General features: G+C 33.0%; 2 protein-coding genes and 1 pseudogene across 2 annotated transcripts; 2 read left to right on the top strand and 1 right to left on the bottom strand.

Annotated features, from left to right (window-relative positions):
• The first annotated feature begins 1,618 nt into the window (after window positions 1-1,618).
• LOC145571737 (receptor protein kinase TMK1-like) lies at window positions 1,619-5,681 on the top strand. The gene is made up of 2 exons (XM_081630766.1): window positions 1,619-4,388; window positions 4,874-5,681. The coding sequence occupies exons 1-2, from the start codon at window positions 1,940-1,942 to the stop codon at window positions 5,386-5,388; spliced, it is 2,964 nt and encodes a 987-aa protein (XP_081486892.1). The 5' UTR covers window positions 1,619-1,939; the 3' UTR covers window positions 5,389-5,681.
• A 260-nt stretch (window positions 5,682-5,941) lies between these two features.
• On the top strand, window positions 5,942-8,257 carry LOC145571738 (pentatricopeptide repeat-containing protein At1g05750, chloroplastic-like). The gene is made up of 2 exons (XM_081630767.1): window positions 5,942-7,468; window positions 8,125-8,257. The coding sequence occupies exon 1, from the start codon at window positions 6,160-6,162 to the stop codon at window positions 7,465-7,467; it is 1,308 nt and encodes a 435-aa protein (XP_081486893.1). The 5' UTR covers window positions 5,942-6,159; the 3' UTR covers window position 7,468; window positions 8,125-8,257.
• On the bottom strand, window positions 8,061-8,687 carry LOC145570709 (putative pentatricopeptide repeat-containing protein At3g11460, mitochondrial pseudogene; annotated as a pseudogene).
• Between the last annotated feature and the right edge of the window lie 13,255 nt (window positions 8,688-21,942).

The following is a 21,942-nucleotide window of genomic DNA, read 5'->3' on the forward strand; positions in this document are numbered from 1 at the left end:
GCGTGACCGAAGATGAAAGAGACCGCAATCAAGACGAACAACAAAAGTGAAGTATCATCATATCACAAAACCAACTAAGGCAAGTAGTAGATTACATGACCAACTTTCTGTTTACAAAGAAAGCAATACCCTTTATTTAATTGCCTCAGCAAAAAAGAAGCTGGGCAGTGGGAATCAATGACAAAGATAGGATCTTATATTCCATTGTACAACAAATCCCATACCTGATTCTTCGCATCAATTTGCTTCAATTTTTATTAGTATCTCTATATGCTCATACATATTGATGACATAGTAGTTAGGATAGGGAAATCAAGAATGAGGAGCTTCAATTCCTAATACGGACTACGGAGTATAATCCTAAAGAAGTCATCAGGTTGTGCTTCGTGATCTGGGGTTGACTAGGTTCAACCCATAACCAAGTATACTAAAGCCACCTTTTAAAATGTTGTCCCAAGCACAATTTAAGCCCACATGCCCATGGCATTCGCCGTTTCAAAACTACACGCTCGAGACAAATGCCCCTTATTTTAATTTGCTATGTTATGTTGTGTTTGGTCGTGTCTTATTGTATCTTTTCATGAAAAAGTGTAGTATAGAGCTTTAGCCAAGATTTGCACTCTATAATTGTTATACTCATTTTATCCGTACAAAAAAAAAAACATGTTAGTATTGTACCTAAGGTCTCAATAATGTATAGTATCATCGTAACTCCATTGATTGAAGTATCCAATTAGCAATCACCGCAATAAGTGTATAAATCAAATTAAATTACTCTTTAATTCTGTATCGGTTTGCATTCAAATCAGAAGAATTAGATCCAACAAGTCAATACCAATACACTATCCTTATTATGAGATTTGTGTGTGTCACAATCTAATTTTTGTTTTTGTTGAATTTCATTTAATAAACCACACCCGTAAAAGTCCCATACTACATATTCAATTGGTTTAAGGAACACACACTCCTTTTTTTTTTTATTTTTTTTTTTAGGAAACATACTCCTTTTTCTTAATTCTTCAGATTAATATTTTTTCAATTATTAAATGATTTGTGGCAATATATGGAAAAGTAAAATTTAGACATTTGTAAAAAAAATTTAAAGTATATGAATTCGAATTGTGGTAAGACGGTAAGAAGATCATAGAAACCATACCTAAGACTACAACTTTTCTCATTAAATTGAAGGGTTAATTTTTTTTTTTTTTTTTTTTTTTTTTTTCACTCCACTGATAATGGTGTTGAAAAAATGGGAAATATTAACATAGTCCAAATTTTCACCAAAAAAAACAAAAAAAACATAGTCCAAATTGTATGCTAGAAGCCTAGAAGTGGAGCATACATAAGAACACTTGGAATGGAATGTAAGATGAGAATGAAGAGGGGGATGACGTGTGTCGGTGGGAAGCTTCTTCAGCACAACAAAACAAAGGTACAACATTGTTTGTTTCTTGTATTTATTCCTGATTTACCCTCAACAAGCGGCATTTTCTTAGGAATTCAGGGTCCTTTATTTATAATAATAGCGACAGTTATCCCCACCAAATATGGCTTTTTCCGTGATTATTATTTATTTAATCAAAGTAATTAACACTCTAACTCTATTACACAACACACACTCTCAAAGTCTGAAACTGTACATAAATCCATTAGTACGGCATTTTCCCAACCAAAATTCACTCTTCTTCTACATTTTCCAGTTGACAGTCTTAACACCCAATTCAATTCTATGTTTTCCCATTTAAGAAACTAAATCAATTTAGGGTTCTTCTTCCTTTTTCTGTCTAATCTAATCTTCTTTTCATAATTCCTTACGTAACACTAAGTTCATCCCCCATTACACTCTTCTTTTAAATCCTCAAACATACATTGAATCCTCTAAAATGTGTTTTCATTTTTGGCCATTGATGTAATTCATTTGTTCAAACAATTTAGGAAGATGATGATGATGCAAAAGCAACAGAATTTATTATTTCTGTGGCTGGCATTGTTGGGTTTTTGTTTGAACCATGTGGTTTGGTGTGTGACTGATCCAAATGATCTGAGAATTCTGAATGATTTCAGAAAAGGTCTGCAAAATCCAGAACTTCTTCAATGGCCAAAGGATGATGATCCATGTGGCTCCAAATGGAAACATGTATTTTGTTCGGGTAATCGGGTCACTCAAATCCAAGTTCAGAATTTGGGTCTTAAGGGTACTCTACCTGCTGAATTCAACCAGCTTTCTAAAATGTCCAATTTGGGTCTTCAAAGGAACCAATTTCATGGGAAATTGCCAACTTTTAATGGGTTGTCAGACTTGGAATTTGCATACTTGGATTTCAACAATTTTGATGAAATTCCATCTGATTTCTTTGAGGGTCTCACTAGTGTTAGGGTTTTAGAATTAGATAATAACCCTCTTAATGCAACAAAAGGCTGGTCATTGCCTCCTAATGTGGCTCAATTAACCAACTTGGTTAATTTTTCATTGACTAATTGTAATTTGGTTGGTCCATTGCCTCAATTTCTTGGTTCATTGCCTTCTCTTAGTGCTTTGAGGCTTTCATATAATAAACTCTCTGGAGTTATTCCCATGAGTTTTAACAATTCCATGTTGCAGATTCTATGGTTGAATGATCAGGAAGGTGGAGGAATGAGTGGGCCAATTGATGTCATTGCTTCAATGACTTATCTTACTCAACTTTGGCTTCATGGGAATCACTTCACTGGTACTATTCCAGAGGGTATTGGTAGTTTGATCTCACTAAAAGATGTTGATCTCAATGGGAATCAGCTAGTCGGTCGAATACCTCAAAGTTTGGCTTCATTGGAGTTGGAGAGGTTGGATTTGAATAACAATATGTTAATGGGTCCTATCCCCAAGTTCAAGTCTGGTAATGTTTCTTATGACTCGAATTCGTTTTGTCAATCAACACCTGGACTACTATGTACACCAAATGTGAATGCTCTTTTAGATTTTCTTGCTGGTATCAATTATCCTGTTTCTCTTGCTTCTCAATGGTCTGGTAATGATCCTTGTAAAGGGTCTTGGTTAGGTGTCACTTGCAATTCTGATTCTGATGTTGTTGCTCTTAACTTGCCTAATCGAAATCTTAGTGGCACTCTTAGTCCTTCTGTTGCTACCTTGGATTCGTTGCGTCAAATTAGGTTGGCCAGAAACCATCTCACTGGTCAAATTCCTGCCAACATTACTCAGTTAAAATCTTTGACATTGTTAGATATCTCCCAAAACAATTTCAAACCTCCATTGCCGAAATTCCATGCTGGTGTTCAGGTAGATATTGATGGAAATCCTTCTCTTGTTTCTAACCAAAGTGGGAAATCACCTTCTCCTATTGATCATCCACCACCCGTTAGTAGTCCACCAGTGGTTGATTCCCCTTTACCAACTCCATCCCCTGGCTCGTCTCAAGGAAGTGTGAGAACACCTGCACCTGAAAAAAAACATTCCCCTGGTGTTGCCTCGAAGCAGAGTTCAAGTGCTTCCTCAAAAGAACAAACCAAACCTCAAAAATCAAAAAGAGTTGCCTTCATTATTGTAGTTGCTGCTATTGCTGCTGCTGTTGTGGTATTTCTTCTTTTTATCCTGATATATGTATTCTGTTGTAAGAAGAATAATGCTACTGTTGAGGCACCTTGTTCTGTGGTTGTTCATCCAAAGGACCCATATGATCCAGACAATATGGTTAAGGTTGCAGTCTCGAGTAACAACACCGGAAGCTTATTTACCAAAACTGGTAGTAGTTCTGGGAGTAGAAACAGCAGCCCAATGGAAAATTCTAATTCTCACGTAATAGAATCTGGAAATTTGGTTATTTCAGTTCAGGTTCTTCGTAAAGTGACCAATGATTTTGCTCCGGAAAATCAACTTGGTCGTGGTGGGTTTGGAGTAGTTTACAAGGGAGAACTTGAAGATGGGACTATAATAGCAGTTAAGAGAATGGAGGCTGGGGTGATTAACAGCAAACAATTGGATGAATTTCAGTCTGAAATTGCAGTCTTGTCTAAGGTTAGGCATCGCCATTTAGTGTCTCTTTTTGGTTACTCCACGGAAGGCAATGAAAGGCTTTTGGTTTATGAGTACATGCCTCATGGGGCTCTAAGCAGGCACCTGTTCCATTGGAAAAATCTTAATTTGGAACCTTTGTCTTGGAAAAGGAGGCTTGTTATTGCTTTGGATGTTGCAAGAGGGATGGAATATCTTCACACCTTAGCACATCAAAGCTTCATACACCGTGACCTCAAATCTTCCAATATTCTCTTGGATGACGAGTTTAGGGCGAAAGTTTCTGACTTTGGGTTGGTGAAACTTGCTCCTGATAGAGAGAAATCTGTTGCAACCAGACTTGCAGGAACTTTTGGGTACCTTGCTCCTGAATATGCTGGTATGTTGCATTCATTGTCTGAATTATTATGCCTGTCTTAATTTATCATTTTAATACAAAACCATATTTTCATTTTGTTTCCATCAACATTATATGCAACACAGTAATGGCATTGGTAGAGTTTAAAGGTGCAAAAGTATGTTGCATAAATTATGTCATCATTCTTCAGTAAAAATGGTTGCACATATACTCAAGTCTTCATTAGACTTTTCGAATATAAATGGTTCTGTTGGTACTGTTTGGACTTAGCACTTGTTGTATATGTTCACTTGATTATGCAATTCTGTGGAAAAAACGCACATTCTTTGAAGATACATTGCTACTGTGTGGTGTATAAATGTAGCTGACATTGAAGTTACTAGTTATATTCTCTGGTGTTTTGTCAATTTAATTATGAATGTTGCCGGTTGGCTTTTCGAATCATACTATTATTTAGCCTTGAGATATTTTACCAACCTTTTTTCTTCTTGTCATTTCCAACCCAGTGACAGGGAAGGTTTCAACTAAAATTGATGTCTTCAGCTTTGGGGTAGTACTAATGGAACTATTAACTGGATTAATGGCACTTGATGAGGAACGTTCTGAAGAGAGCCGGTATTTAGCCGAGTGGTTTTGGAGAATAAAATCAAGCCAAGAGACATTAATGCCCGCAATTGATTCAGCTCTGGACATCAAAGAAGATGCTATTGAAAGCATAAGCATAATAGCTGATCTTGCAGGGCACTGCACTGCAAGAGACCCGAACCATCGGCCAGATATGGGGCATGTTGTGAGTGTGCTTGCACCACTAGTCGACAAATGGAAGCCGTTTGATGAAGATGTTGAGGATTATTCAGGGATTGATTACAATCTGCCACTGAGAGAGATGTTAAAGGGATGGCAAAATGAAGCAGATAAAAGCAAAGGGAATAGCAGTGCAAGCTTGGATGATAGCAGGGGAAGTATACCTGCTAGGCCTACTGGATTTGCAGACTCCTTCACTTCAGCTGATGCCCGATAAGTTTAAAATATAGAGAAAATCCCTTGTACATCAGGCAAATAAGTTTTCTCCATTAAATTATTTGGAAGTTTCTCCTCTCTTTGGAGTAGTATCACAATCTGACACATTTAGGTGTTCAGAATTTTTGTGGTTTTATCTTCTTTTTTGGTGGCCGATTAAAATTTTTGTTTTTCTTAGTGCGTACATCTGCAAGAAACCCCCCTCGGATATGGTAGTAATATATCACAGTCCTGTGATTCATTGTCTGTACAAATTAATACTTCATAATACTATAATTTTGTGGTATTTCTTTACCTTTGGTTTATTTTTCTATAGAGTCTGTTTTCATTAAAATTGCCAAGAGTGATTTCTATACAGTAAGAAAATTCTTGTGAATAATCCCAATTACTGGATCTTGTCATAAGCGCATAAACTCATAATAATCTTAAGTATGGGTTATTTCACTTATTTGATACTCCATTATCCAAAATTCACTTATTAGCTGATATTGTCATTTTTTACAAAATTCCGGAAGTTTACGAAATGGGGTTTAGCAGCGCCACTCCAACTCAATTCCAACTCCAATTGCAACTCCAACAACACCAACACCCGCCAATTCCGCCTTCAAATTCAACCCACAGTCTGACTCCAAAGCATATCAACGATAACAACATCAACATCTCTCTTAGGCAATCCCACAAACAGGTTGACCCCATTATTCCATGGACTACTTCCATTGCTCGCCATTCCAAAAATGGCAACCTTTCTGCAGCATTCAATGAATTCAATCGAATGCGATTTTCTGGGATTCACCCTAATCATATTACTTTCATCACTCTTCTCTCTGCTATTGCCCATTACCCTTCTCAAGCTGAACACTTTGCTCTTCCAATTCATGCCTATGTACGAAAATTGGGCCTTAATAGCCTTAATGTCAAGGTGGGTACTGCCCTTGTTGATATGTACTCTAAATGTGGCTTTGTTCATTTTGCAAGACTCTGTTTTGATGAGATTTTTGATAAAAATTCTCTGTCTTGGAATACTATGATTGATGGCTATATGAAGAATGGTAAGGTTGATGATGCACTCCAACTGTTCGATGAAATGCCTGTGAAAGACGCTGTTTCTTGGACCGTGTTAATTGGTGGCTTTGTGAAGAAGGGTCTTGATGACAAGGCTTTGGACTGCTTCTATCAGATGCTACTTTCTGGGGTCGACCCAGATTATGTAACCATTATTGCCGTGCTTTCTGCGTGTGCTAATTTAGGCGCGCTTACTTTAGGGTTGTGGACTCATAGGTATGTCATGGGGAAGGAGTTTAAGGATAACATTCGTCTTTGTAACACTTTGATAGAGATGTATTCACGATGTGGCCGTGTAGATTTTGCTCGTGAAGTTTTCGACAATATGCCAACTCGTACTTTGGTGTCATGGAACACAATGCTAGGTGGATTTGCTGCTAATGGCCATGTTGAAGAGGCGTTAAAGCTTTTTGATAAGATGCAGAGGGAAGGATTCAAGCCTGATGGAGTAAGCTTCACCGGTGCTCTTACTGCTTGCAGTCACGCTGGTCTTGTAGATCAAGGGCTCAACTACTTTGATGACATGCAAAGAGTTTACAATCTTTCTCCTCGAATTGAACATTATGGTTGCTTAGTTGATCTCTACAGCCGGGCAGGGAGGCTAGAGGATGCGTTGAATGTCATAAAAAATATGCCAATGAAGCCTAATGAAGTGGTCTTAGGATCATTATTGGCAGCATGTAGAGATTGTGGGGACATTGGCTTAGCAGAGGTGGTCATGAAATATATAGCTGAGTTGGATCCAAGCTCTGATTCAAACTATGTGATGCTTGCAAATATGTATGCTGCTATTGGAAGTTGGGAGGGTGCAAACAAGGTTCGAAGAAAAATGAAAACTCGTGGGATACAAAAGAGACCTGGAGTAAGCTCAATTGAAATAGAGGGTAGTATTCATGAATTCATGGCCAGTAACAAATCTCATTCTGAGACAGATTCTATCTATGAAATTCTAAAGCTTCTGTCATATGAACTCGAGAATTATGGATATGTTCGAGAAGCTCCAATACCAGAATTATGAGGTGATCTCGACTCCAATTCTCATGCTATATTGTTTATGTACCTAAGACTTAGTAGTAAAATTCATACAACAATTCCCTTTTCCTTTTACAGGTATAGTGAACTATCCCTAAGCTATGTTACTCGGACTCGGGTATCCATGTCCGACACGGGTACGTGTCCAAGTGTCCGACTCGGCTATTTTGTGAAAAAATTCTATGATTTTCAACAAAAATAAAGTGTCTATGTGTCATACCCATGTCCGAGGGTCGAGGGTCCGACACGGGTACTCGAGGTAAAATGAAGAGTCCGAGTAACATAGTCCCTAAGTTAATATTGTTGTGTTATATTTTGTGTCATCTAATGAAATAATCTTTTTTAAAATACAAAAACTGTATTACCAAGTAGTCAAGTACTTCAGTACTTGTATTAGTTTGAGATACGTTTCCTATAGTTCACATTGAATTGATACCATTTCATATAATTCAGCATGTCTAACAAATTTTTCACACCCAAAAATAATTACATACATAAGCAACTCAAATTTTTTATTCTATCTACTACCTTCCTAGAAACATTAATAGCAAAACAGCATAGGTGTAGTCAATAATCACACTAATCTTGTAGCGTCCAATGTTTACCTCTCACTGTAATCTCGTATTTTCCATGGATTTTGCAGGCTGCAAGAAAAGCCCTCCATAAACCAGCATCAGGCTCCATCTCCATACTCTCAACAACCCCTTTGGCCTGTTCAATTCTCCCCGCTCTACCCAACATATCAACCATACAAGTACAATGTTCCTTGCTTGGCCTCAACTCAAACCTCTTAACCATCATCTCAAAATATTTCTCCCCCTTCTCTACTCTTCCTCCATGACTACATGCCGTAAGCATTGTGGTAAACGTCGCTCCATCAGGCCGAACACCGGAATCCAACATCCTATCGAACAACCAAAACACCTCATCAGAGTCCCCATGCATTCCGTAAGCACCCATCATGGCACACCAAGTAATCAAGTTCCTTTCAGGCATTTTATCAAACACCTTACGCGCAGACTGTAAGTCGCCACATTTACCATACATTGTGATCAAGGCATTGCAATGAGCAAGATCGAAACTGAACCCATGTACCAAAACAAAACTGTGGAGTCGGCGGCCAAGTCTAAGAAAAGAAAGGGCGGAAACGGATTTGAGAACAGCAGGAAGGGTGTTAAGGTCAATTGATTTGCGTAATTGAAGCATTTGATGGAAAGAAGCGAGAGAAAGATGGAATTGATTGGTGGAAGAGTAACCTCTGATAATGGTGTTGTAGAGAAAGGTGGATTTACGGTTTGTAAAAGAGAAGATAAGCTGAGCATCGGACATTTGAGAACAAGCGGAGTAAGAAGAGACGAGCTTTGCTCGAATGAAGTCATTGTGAGAAAAGCCGAGTTTGATTGTTTGGGAATGGAGTATGCCGAGTTTATGGAGGTTCTTGGTGTTGCAACATTGTTCCAAAAGCAATGAGTAGGAAGGAATGTCTCGAGGAAGACCCATTTCTTCTTCCTTTGCTGCGGCTATTGCCTTTCTCAATTGCTACTGCCTATCTCTCTTTGTTTCCCGCCAATTTACCGAATTACAAGACTGTTATGTTAGGTACTCCGTACCCCTGAGACTAATTTTTGTTTCTTTGCACTCTCACGTTCATTAATAAAGAAATTAATAAATCACCTTATATAACATTTTATAGTAAGATATATGTCTCTTAAATCATCCAATTCTCCCATAAAAAAAATATATATATAAAAAATACTAATCATCAATATTTTTATTATTTTTTTCTTTGAGGAAAATCAATATTTCTATTTTGTTATGTGAAAAATTATAAAAATTACTTTAATCTTAAAACTAATAAGTATGGGTACAATTTGCAGTAAAAAAAAAAGCTTAATCAATATTAAGTAGAAAAGGGGCTCGGACTAATAACATTTAAAGGTCATATGCTCATCAAAGTTATATAGTGTGCCGTGTGCAAGATATTATTGATCAACTTCCAAGAAATTACATTAGATGAATTTGGCGAGAGACTCCTAAGTAAGCAATTTTGTGAGGGAAAACTGTAATATGAATTGAAGTCCATATATAGGAATTAAATGATGAGCTTGGCAGTGTAGAATGGAGATGATATGATCATACATTCATACATAGTCATGTACTCACATAGATTAAAGTAATACAAGTACTTCGTTTAACTTGTTAGGTGTGGTGCAGCTTACAAGTTACAAATGTTAAACGTAGAAATATCATGTGGTTCAATCCAATATGGATATGTCAAACTTCAATGTCACTTGAAAGGTTATGTTAGCTGTACAAATATGACGTAATAATTAAGAGATGTTAATACAGTATTACTTCCATTTGATTGTGACACTCACACTGGCCTGGATCAGAGTTTTAATTATTAGAGATTCCTCCAACAAATTAAACCTTTCAAAATTTCTACCTCCATTTGATACCTGCTGTGCGTCCAGTTCACTACTTCACTCAAAACTCCTTTTTTATTATTCATTTCATATCACCTTTCCTATTCCATGCAACACTCTTTCTTTTTTTTCTTCCTTTACGTTTTTTCCATTTAATTTAAAATTAAGCCATGCATCATAGCCAAAAAAAATTCCATTTTTTATTTTTTTTGGGGAAGAGATTTAAACTCAAGCATCGTCGTTATATTATCAAAAAAAGGGAAATTATATGGAATGAAGTTTAATATAATATGTTGCTATATACTACTTCGTATAACATAATTGCATTTCATATTTTCATACAATAACATTATAAGGATACGTAATTACGTACTAATAGAAAATTATCAGAAAATTTCTATTTTTATATATTGAAAAAGACAAATTAAAGCATTAACCAAGAAAAGGATGAAAATTAGTAGACAAAACGTAGACATGGCACAAACGAAACATCCTGATCCGATCCTTAGTTAATTACTAGAGGAGTATATAATACTATTTTCAAGTGCAAAATTAAAACCAAAATGTAGAAGATTGATGATGATGATGATGATGATATTCCTTATAAAAGAAGATGATCATGGACTGTTCCTGGGCCTTCTTTGAGGACTGCCTTGGTGGTGTATTGGGTCTGGTCCACCAGGGACTGTCCTCAATTCATCACCATAATTGGGCCTTTGTTGGGCTTTTGATACGCTCATCAGAAACTGCATTAATAAACAATTAACACATAAATAATCAACCTTGCAAGTTGCATGCAAATTAATTCCTTTAATAATTTAGTTTTGGGAGAAGAATATTATGGTAATGTGATAAAAAATTAAAAAGTACGTGTGATACAAGTAGTAGCTTAGGCAGTGACCTTTCTGTTAGGAAGATGAAGATCAAGGCCAGCATTAACAGCCATTTCAGCAAAGTTGCATTCATATCCGGGTGTACAATCTGCATTATTATTGCAAACAATACACAATTTATATATTTTAGTAGCATATCATTTATATTAATGTATGTATATGTTTTATGTATAATTACAAAACAAATTAAAGAGACATATTTAATAAGAGAGAGAAAGAGATACCAAGAGCAGAAGCAGAAGGCAAGTCGATGAGGAAAAGGCCAGAAAGTAGAAGCAAACTGAGAGCAGTAGTAGTGGTAGTAGTAGCCATCTTAGTTTTCAAAAAACTTAAGAAAACGAAAACAGAGAAAAAGCAGCTTAACTAATTAGTTAGGGTGGATGGTAAGGTTAACTTTGCCTCCGACATTCAATATATATAGGGAGGGAGGGTGCTGTGGGGTGGGATTCTATTAGGGCTAGTTATTAATACCAAGGTAATGTTCAGTTAATAATGAAAGTAGAAATTCACATGCAGGAATAATATTGGTTACTTTATATTTATGGGATTTTTTAAAAAGTTGTTTGATTTAGGACGTGAAAAGTAACTTAGGGCCTATTCTCTTACGTTGAAATTCAGTTCAGTTCAGTTCAGCTGAGTTCAGTTCAGTTCAATTCAGCTGAGTTCAGTCAATGAGAACAGGCCCTTATTGTAGAAAATTCTACTTATCTAAGTACATGTGGGAATTAAAATTCCTAAAATTAAGTAGAAAGTTCCTGAAAATGATAATCAATAATTCAATAACATAACATAAAACTAAAACAGTTAGAGGATTCACTTTTCTAAGAAAATATTTATCTGTGATTCACTTTTTTAAAAAAAATATTTATTTGTGATTCACATATTTTCCATATATATATATATATATATATATATATATATATATATATATATATATATATATTACATTGATTTTAAAATATATTTTATTAATTTAACTTTGATTGATTCCAAATAATTGATCATATATATTTTAAATATGATAAATATTCATAGTCTTTATATTTGTGAATGTGTCATTATTGTTTATTTAGTTTCAAAATATTTGTACAAGTATCTTATTTTTTCTACATAAATAATAATTTGATTTATAAATCGTGTATCTTATGGGCACTACTCTAGTTAATTAATAAACATAGAATACAACAAGATTAATCTGTAGTATAAAACGGTACTCCAATACATAGGTGTATGATACAATGATTGCATAGTGCAGCCATATCTGAATTCTAATATAGTTGTAGGAATTTTTACTTTACAGAAAAATGAAAAATGAAAAATGAAAAATGAAAAATGAAATTGATAAAAGGAGTGAAGTAATTTTACAAAAAGAAGGGATATGTGATATCTGAATCTGCATGCAATAAACTCTATATCTAGATTGACATTTATACGTCAGCGTACGATCACTGAGCGTAGCCGTCATACCTGTTTTAAAATCTATCTCTCTCCTCGATCCTCGTTTAATAAAATCCAGCTGGAGAACGACAATCTAGCTAGATTTCATACATACGACTCTCTACTTGGCTGTGATTTCTAAATTTTAAGAATATTCTATTTCTTACGCCCTTAAACTAAACATCCCCTATTAATCTATTACTTTCAACTTTTGAAGTTTATTTACATGTACGTAAAATAAAATGGGATGCAAATGGATTCGAGTGTCTCAACTCGCTAATGGCTAGTCCGATCTTGCTGTTGTCATGTTATAGTTGTCAATATATACGTGAAACAAAGCTATCTAAACCCCAATATTATACTGAATTATAAGTTAATGAATCGAATTGAATATATGATAAGTTAATGAATACGAAGTAAAATATTATCTCCTCTTTAATACAATATTAAATAAATACTACACAAAACCGTATATGGGTAAAGTAAATTGAATGAAAGTCTCGACATTAGGTAGGATTATTTTATTTTGCTATTCATTATCTAAATCATATGTTTATACATTGATCATATGTTGTATTAGGATCTGTGTATCTTGTTTTCCAGCCTTATTTAGCCACGTAAATCTTGTAAATTCATTAAGCAATATCAAACAAATATCATGACCAATTATATAACCTTGATATATATGGGCATAATCTTGGCATTGTAGCCTTGATAAGTTGATATAGGTATGTTGTATGTATGAAATGGAAATGTATATTTGTATATAAACACCTTACAATATGTTCCTAAACACAATTTATCAATGAATGTCCTTATTCATTAGATGAATGGGCTTAAAATAATAAGGTGGTCACGTGAGTTGAAGAGCGTGTTGATACATACTCCTCTACGCATCATAAACCACATAATGGTGGGCAGCTAGTGAGGTAGATGAAAAGTAGAGTTATGAGAGAAGATGACATCAGCAAATGATGAGGGTTTTGGGGGTGCAGGGATTTTATGGCAGAAAGAAGTTGAAAAGATTTGATAAAACAGTTGGAGTTGGACTTTAATTTGGTGATTGACTCTCTATCTGTTTGTTCAGGGTAACTCAGATCCTCTGCTCAGCTTCTACATTAAGACTTTTCCTGGATCTTTCTCCTTTTGGTGCCCATAATATTATTATTCACCATTATAGTCGCTCTTTTTTTTACGACGTTTGACGCCTTGTTTACCTTTTTTTTTTCTTAATTTGTAATTTCTACATGAATTTTCTTTGAATGTTTTTGGATTATGGCCAACTTTTACTACCCCTGGCCTTCTTTTAGTCATATATGCTGTTGTTTGCTTATTCGAAAGAACTTGGATTGTTAAGTAAGAAAATACACACCGAATGAAGGTTTAAGTATATAAATTTTTTGACAATTTTAACGGAATAGAACCCGTTTACAATAGATATAATGCAATAGAGGGAGTATAATAATAAATACTTGAGCATCGAATTCAATATTGTAGCCAAATTAGCATATACTTCATACAATTTAAGGTGAGACATATGACGATTATATGTAGTGATAAGCAGCCGATTAATGATGACTTCAAATTTGATTAATAAAGTAGCAATAGTTTTGATTTATTTTTTGAATTAGTTATTTTTCTCAATGAAGTTTACATATGAAAAAAAATAAAGTGTTGTTAAAGGCTGTGTATTAAAAATGTACTCAAATGGTTGTAAAAAAAATGTACTAGTGTGAAAGATAATTGCGTGCAAAAGTGAACATGTAAGGGTGGCTAAGAGATATAAAAGTGTTACTCTTTCCGTTTTAATAAGTTTTACACTTATTAAATTCGGCCGTGTTTTAATAAGTGTTGTAGTTCTTTTTTTTTTTGGCAAAAAATTCCACTTCGTATCTATCTCCTCTCATGGTCCCCACCTAAACTCACTACTATTTTTTTTTTATTACAGTATATCTTTCCTCTTACATTTATTACTTTTCAATAAATTATTAATCTCATTATATTTCTTTTATAATTTTTTAATACTCCAACTACCCCACTACCTCTTATTTTATTTAAGTTAATTAAATTGCCTAAAACTATGTGCCGGTTAAACTGTAGAACTTATTAAAACACGGACTGAGTACAAAAATCATCATATTCAAGTTAAAAACTACGGAGTAACTTGAATGTAAACATCATAATTTTATGACGAAAAAAGAGATATCCTTGTAATTTATCCTATAGAAATAGAATATTTGGCATTTAAAATAAAACATGTAAAACGAGTATCAAACTCATGAATAGGTTGACTAATTACATAAGGTGAGAAGCTATTTTTTGCAGAGGATTTACAGCTGAAAATGTTATATGCAATTGAAATTAAAGATGGTAGCGATTAAATATGGATGATGTGATGAGTTTGAATCATTGGTGTTGATAGTGGCAATGGAATTGATATCAATGGAGTAACAAAAAGACTAAGTAAAAGGGAAACTGATTGATGTGGCGTCATTGGCTGGCGTCATGCAAGAACTCATTACACTTAAGAAATTAAACACTTTGATGTAAACTAAAAAAAGGCTTAATTTAAACATCTATGGAGTGTTCAAATCTCTTCTAAATATAACAAACAACCTTAATAGCCTTGCTAATCAGGCAATACTAATTTACTAACAGAAAATTGTAATATTTATGTGGTTATGCAATGCTAATATTTATTCTAGGCTCCTATAGTCCAATATAACCAAGGAATGCCAAAAATTTTAATAAAAGTTGGAAGGTTTGTGGCACTTTTTGTTTGCATTATTTTCGTGCACGTCCCTTACCCAAGCTTATCACATTCTCCTAAATACGAAGTGTACTACAAGTATATGATAGATTTGTACAAAGGTAATTCATATTCAATTTTGTGTTTAAGAACACTCTTTTATCTTCTTTTTTTTAAAAAAAAAAAAAAAAAAAAAAAATTACTTTGGGATAGAATGAAGGAGTATTACTCGTATCAAATTGGGTTAGAGATTATCCACTGAACTTAATATTTGACCATTTTAGCTTTCAACCAAGATTTTAACATTATTTCCAAAAAATAAAATAAAATTAGTATTTCAAAAATTTCCATAGCCGAGACTTGAACCCAGGTCTCTCGGGTGAGAGTATCCTGACCAACTAGACTACAACGTGAGAACTAATTTCAAACACACAAATATATTACTTGTATTGTTGAATTGTTATGAAATAGAGTTATGTATGTACATTATGTCTTTGTAACTCCCTAGTTTTATTAGTTTCCTTTGTAACCCCCTTAGACCTTTACTTCCATTGTAATCCCCTTTTGTCTTTACTTCTTTATCCTTCACATAATGATGACTTTACACTCTCTTTCAGAGGTTACTACTTACTACTCACATGTATGTATATATATATATATATATATATATATATATATATATATATATATATATATATATAGGCATGACCTAATGAAGAAGATATATGACAATGAAGATTACTCTCTACATCTTTCTTTTATTCTTCCTTTAATTTCATGTATTTTATAACACGTTATTAGCACCAAAACTCTAAATGATTATTCTTTTGATTCCTATACATATAAATAACTGCCTTTTGATTTAATCGACAGTTCATCATGTGCTAGGAAGTTATTTGCGTTCAGCGATATATTATACCTCCGCCTTGATCTTTGTCTCATCAATTGGGTGTAGTTTCAAGCAACGCAAATTAATAAGATAAAACCAAATCAGCCCCCTACCCGTCTAAGGAGGCGAATTTAATAGCAACTTTACAGGTATTCCCTATATTCTTTTCTCCAAATTTTATTGAATTTGTCATATTACTGTCCTTCTTGAAATAAATTAATTATAGGGTATTAGACTAGTTATTTGATTAATTTATTTATATGCTCCGTTTTTATTGAAATGAAATATGAAGTTTCTTAAATATGGGATATGGGATATGGCTATTGATTTGTTTCACCTAAGTTGTTGTATTTGAATATGCCTACCTATTGATTTGTTTCGGCTAATTTGTCTTATTAGAATATCTATAATTTTGGAGAATGAAATTAGTTGGTGGTTTCATCATCAATCTCCGTCGAATGATGTGATGATCATAGTATATTGATTTTGATGAATTAAGAATTTAATCATGTTAAATGTACATTAAATGCTGGCCTTTTTGGAATTTTAAATTCTTGGACATGATGATCTAATATATATATAACCTGTTGCTTTCAATTATATATGGTTTACCATCATCTTTGAGTGTTCAATGTATTAGTTATGAACTGTTTTAATAGTTGTAGATTTTATTTTATTTTTAGATCTAGCTAAATTCCTATGAAATACATAAGATGTTAATCAAATCCTTCTGGAATTAGGCATCAAAGCTTGGCCGTTAGATTTGTGTTATAGGATTTAGTGAAGACTCCAATGCTTTTATACTATCATAAAGCTGAGAGTTTTTCCTTTATTACTTCTTTAGTGCCTACTTGCTCATACAGAATATTGAGTAGAAGATAACAATTTTTGTTGAGTGTCTTATTCCCTTTGATGTTGAGTGAGTATCAGGAAGGTGTGATTTTGAGAAAATAATAATGGTTGTTAAGCCATGTGATAAACTATGTTACAAAGTATTAGAATTGCATTTGGTTGGATTAATTATTTCGTTGGTTTTGGTTGACTTCAAGAATAATCTTAGTTTTACTTTGGATAAAGTTTCGCTGTTTCTTATTATTTACTTTGTATTTGGTTTTATATAAGGTATAGTAAATGAATTATACTATTATTATAATTGTTTTTATTTCATGAGTATGCTTACTGATTGCTACCAAGCTTGATTAGCTTTATCGCATGATATTTTTCTTTTGTGTATGTGAGATGTTACTATTATAAGGTTATAAATTATTCGTGATAATTTATATATTATTAATATATTTATCTAAGCTAATTTCTAATTCATCATTTATAATATTATAATTTCTCAAGGTATGCTTACTTTATAGATGTAGATGGCATGTGTTTGGTATATTACTATATTGGTGTATTAAGTTCATTGTTAGAAAATTCAAAGTAATTTTGAATTTGAGGACAATTCTTTTATTTTGTTAATTAGATGGAAAGCAGTTGATTAATGAATTAGTATTGTTTGTGATGACAATAATGTCTATTACATGAGATAAATATGATTCTAGGAGGTGGTCAAGACTAGTATTGTACTACTAGTAACTAAAATACTCTATAATTGCATACTCCCCTCCATTTTTGGGACTTGAAGTTAAAATTTTGTTTAATACTGACACGATTTCATTACTAAGATATTGATTGATGCATGATTGAATTTGATTATGTATGTTTTATATGCCTACTTTGTTTGATTATAATTATAAGAATGATGAGTAAATTGACTTATACATGTGGACCTAAACTTCGTTCTTTTAGGTCCATAGTTTGCCGAATCTTCAACATTGAGATTAATATTATTGGGCAAAAGAAACAAGAGTTTTATAAGAATATTTTTCTTTGTTTGATACATGCATTGCTAAAAGACTTTATGGCTTAAAAAGGAGAAAGAGATTTAAAGATTGTTGGATTATTTTTATACCCCCATATGCAAGGATTAGGGGGAGATAGTGTTTATTCCATTGTTTTTATGTAATCCTTGCACATGAATAATTATATATGTTGATGGTCAGTTTGGTACATACACTAACTTAAATATCAATGATTTATTTAATAGAGGTGGCCACATGATAATCTAATATTTAAAATAATACCATCCTGAAGATGGATATGAATAATATATGTCATTATCTGTATACTAGCTATAAATGTGCATGTTAAGCTGATGTCCTAGAAGGACAAGATCAGTTGCTATTAAAAGTAGCACACCTGAAGTGTGGTAATCTAAAGGGTTACAATGATAAGAATATTTGGAAGAGAAAATGGACAATAATTGACAATGACAATGACACATTATGATGGATCTCTCGAAGAGATCAATTCTAATACATTAAAATGTGTTATGATTATATAAAGTACTCCAAAAGAGTATAAAATGTTGTCCAACAAGATTAGCATGTATCAAGATTACAATCAATGCTCCAGTGTGGAGTATGAGTATTAGTTAATTGTCTTGCCAATTATAGAAATAAACACATTGGTGTACGTATATTTTATCATACTCATGGCCATGCATAAAGTATCTATAACAAGTTGATCACTGGTATTATAAAATTGACCAGTATATAAATACTAAAGGAAAAATGATTTGATGTGATAATTAAAAATTAGGTCATCCGGGGTTTAATAAATTTTCGTTATGGAAACTTGAAGTTTCATTTGATATGAAAGAAATAATGTGTTGATGCTCTCTCATGTTAAATATATGAAATAATTAAATGGCAAGACATAACATTGAGATTGAGCTATATTTGGATTGTGATTTTTAATAGTTTGTGTTAAAAGAAAAGTTCAAGAGATAATATAATTGGTGACTAGAAGTTCACTAGAATAATTTATATGCTTACAAATATTAGGTGACCAGAAGCTCACCAAGTACAAGATATATGTGGAATTTTTAAGTGACTAGTATCATACTATCAATCTTTCTAGCTAGTGATCCCAAAGATCACCACCTAGTGCAATTACAGGAAAATTTATGTTTATATAACAATTCTCTTGATAGGGGCTATTGTTTGTCAGCATATAAGAAATAGAATAAGAAAATAGACAACTGCAGAATTCATGACCCCCCTGTTAATATTGATCTCCGGAAGAGAACAAAATTTCATTATTCTCCGAAAGAGATAGAAATTTGTTGAATATATTTGATTATTCTACGAGATGAAATTTGTTGCACACGAAATTATACTCTAAGTTGGTGAATAATTGCCCCAATATTTGAGATATTTTACCAACTTAGGGGGGAAGAATTGAAGCAAGTTGGAAAATTTATAAAATTATAATCAGTTGATCCCTCTAATAATACTTTTTAAAGTTACATGCCAACTTATTATAGTGATAATGATATTATGTGCATACATACATTAAGATAGATCTTGTCAATTTTTCTTTAAACTACACCTAAAGTGTAGATTGTATGATCGGTTTCAATATAAATATGTGATATATGGCAAGATAGTGCAGTTGATACTTTTAAAGTATAATAATAGTATATTAATACCATAGTGTGAGAAATACCCATGATACATGGTATAAATATCTGAATTATTATAATAGATGGCCTATTACGTAAGAAAAGTTATAATGGTACCAATGACAAATGTATTCAGATATCATTGTCAAAATAGCATGCAAATTAAGTTGTATCTTGAGGATTATATGATACCGGTATATGATGGAACCAATAAATAATATGCATATGCAGAAGGAATGGACTTGTGATTAAGGTGGTAGAAATATATATCCATTTTGATGTCGACATGAAACTAAGATAATAATCAAAAGTTTATCATGGACAAAAAGTCCAACGAAATATGAATGATAATGATCAAAAGTTTATCATGGACTGGTAGTCCAATTAGAAAATGGATTTCTGAAATTCACACTGTACAGTGTTTGAATTTTTGAGTCTTTAATTTAATCTATGTGCATGTTCGAGTTTTAGATTTATGCATTATTCATTGTATGTGTAGGATTTAGTTTGATGCATTATTCATCACATATAAGTCTCTTGTTTTATATTTTATCATGAATTCTACATTTCATATTGCATGCATTAGTTCTATACAACAATTGTGTTATATGTGAATGACGAGTTTATAATTCGATCCAAGAAAAAATTATGATGAAGGCTTACAAGAAGAAATTTATACTTCGATGGGCTTATAATTGTGATGAAAGTTTATATGATGACGATCCAATAGCATGTTATGAATCATGCATGAAAAGTTCCCGAAGAACTTACATACAACATACTCAATGTCTAGCCCTTCAAATTCTATATTTTGACAATGTTAATATTGTTATCAAATTTATTGAGAGTATTAGTGACTAAGTTATTGAGATATCAACTTGAAATTTAACCATCTGAGAGTTAATTGATTTTGTAGTCATTGGAGAACTTTCGTATAAAATGCAAAATGTTTAAAGAAGAGTAGTAATGAGATATATTACAGCAAGAATAATCTTCTTATGGTCCAGAAGAACCAGGAGTAAATTATATAGTAATTGCTATGTTATATAATTACTAATTCATATAAGCTTAGATAATGACATCAAGATATCACGAGTTGCCATAAAATTATTATCAATATTTGAGTTAATAGCTACTTTTACGACCTCCAGAAGCAGGCATAATTTTGATGGTAAAGCAACTTGAAACAAAAATGTCATATACAAGTAAGATAGTGGTAAACGCAACGACATAGGTTTGTTCTCAGAAATATGGAGAAATGAAGATGCATGATAGTGGATATGAAGATTCAAGTTTGATCAAGGAGGATCAAATATCAAAGAATGTTATTCGGCTACAAGTGTGAATTTACTAAGGCATTGGATTCATTACATTGGAAGATCTCAAGTTATACATTCATCAGGGGGAGAAAATACACGCTGCACTCTTTTTCCCTTAACCATGGTTTTGTCCCACATAGGGTTTTCCTGGTAAGGTTTTTAACGAGGCAGCTTGTTAAGGCGTATTACGAAAATGATGTACTCTTTTTCCTTCACTAGGGTTTTATCTCACAGGGTTTTTCCTAGTAAGGTTTTAACGAGACATAATCTTCAATAATGGAAATCCAAGGGGGAGTGTCATGAAATGGAGTTATGTACGTCCATTATGTCTTTGTAACTCCCTAGTTTTATTAGTTTCCTTTGTAACCCCCTTAGACCTTTACTTCCGTTGTAACCCCCTTTCGTCTTTACTTCTTTAATCCTTCACATAATAATGACTTTGCACTCTCTTTCAGAGGTTACTACTTACTACTCACACACACACACACATATATATATATATATATATAGGCATGACCTAATGAAGAAGATATATGACAATGAAAATTACTCTCTACATCTTTCTTTTATTCTTCCTTTAATTTCATGTATTTTATAACATTAATATCATAATTGGAGGAAATAGATTAAATTTTCAAAGCTTAGGAGATGAAAAGTGTGCACGGGTTAAGCCAGCCCATGAGCAACCGACTGTCATATTTGAAAACATGGGCCGATTTGGCTATTAACACCATATATTGGTTTATAGAAACTCAACTAGGCTGCCCAATCAAAGATAACTTAGCCACTAGCTAGTGGTACAAATAATTACACTTGGCATATCATTCATACAATTATACAAGTATATTATCTCCATTCAAAAAAAAAAAAAAAAGAAAAAAAAAAAAGTATGTTATCAACATTTAAGTAGTGTCGGCAATAAGCAATGAGCATATATAATAGAATCATATTATAAAAAAAGTAATGAGAGAGACTAATAATTGATGTTAATTATGAGCCAACGTAATGGGTCACGTAGCGCTGTTAAGAAACAGTTTGTTAAAGCACAAAATTAACTGCCTTTTTGTTCATTAGTGCTGAATATATATTGTGTAACGTTAATTAATCTGTATAGTAACGTGTTATTGTAATTACTTAAATCCCAATCATTGTTGGGATATTTTTCCTACCTGTCCAAATGCTGGATATTGATATCTTATCTTTCTGCCTATGATTTTTAATTTGTAATCTT

This window comes from Chenopodium album, chromosome 12, assembly GCF_948465745.1.
Source record: "Chenopodium album chromosome 12, dcCheAlbu1.1, whole genome shotgun sequence".
Lineage (NCBI taxonomy): Eukaryota > Viridiplantae > Streptophyta > Magnoliopsida > Caryophyllales > Amaranthaceae > Chenopodium > Chenopodium album.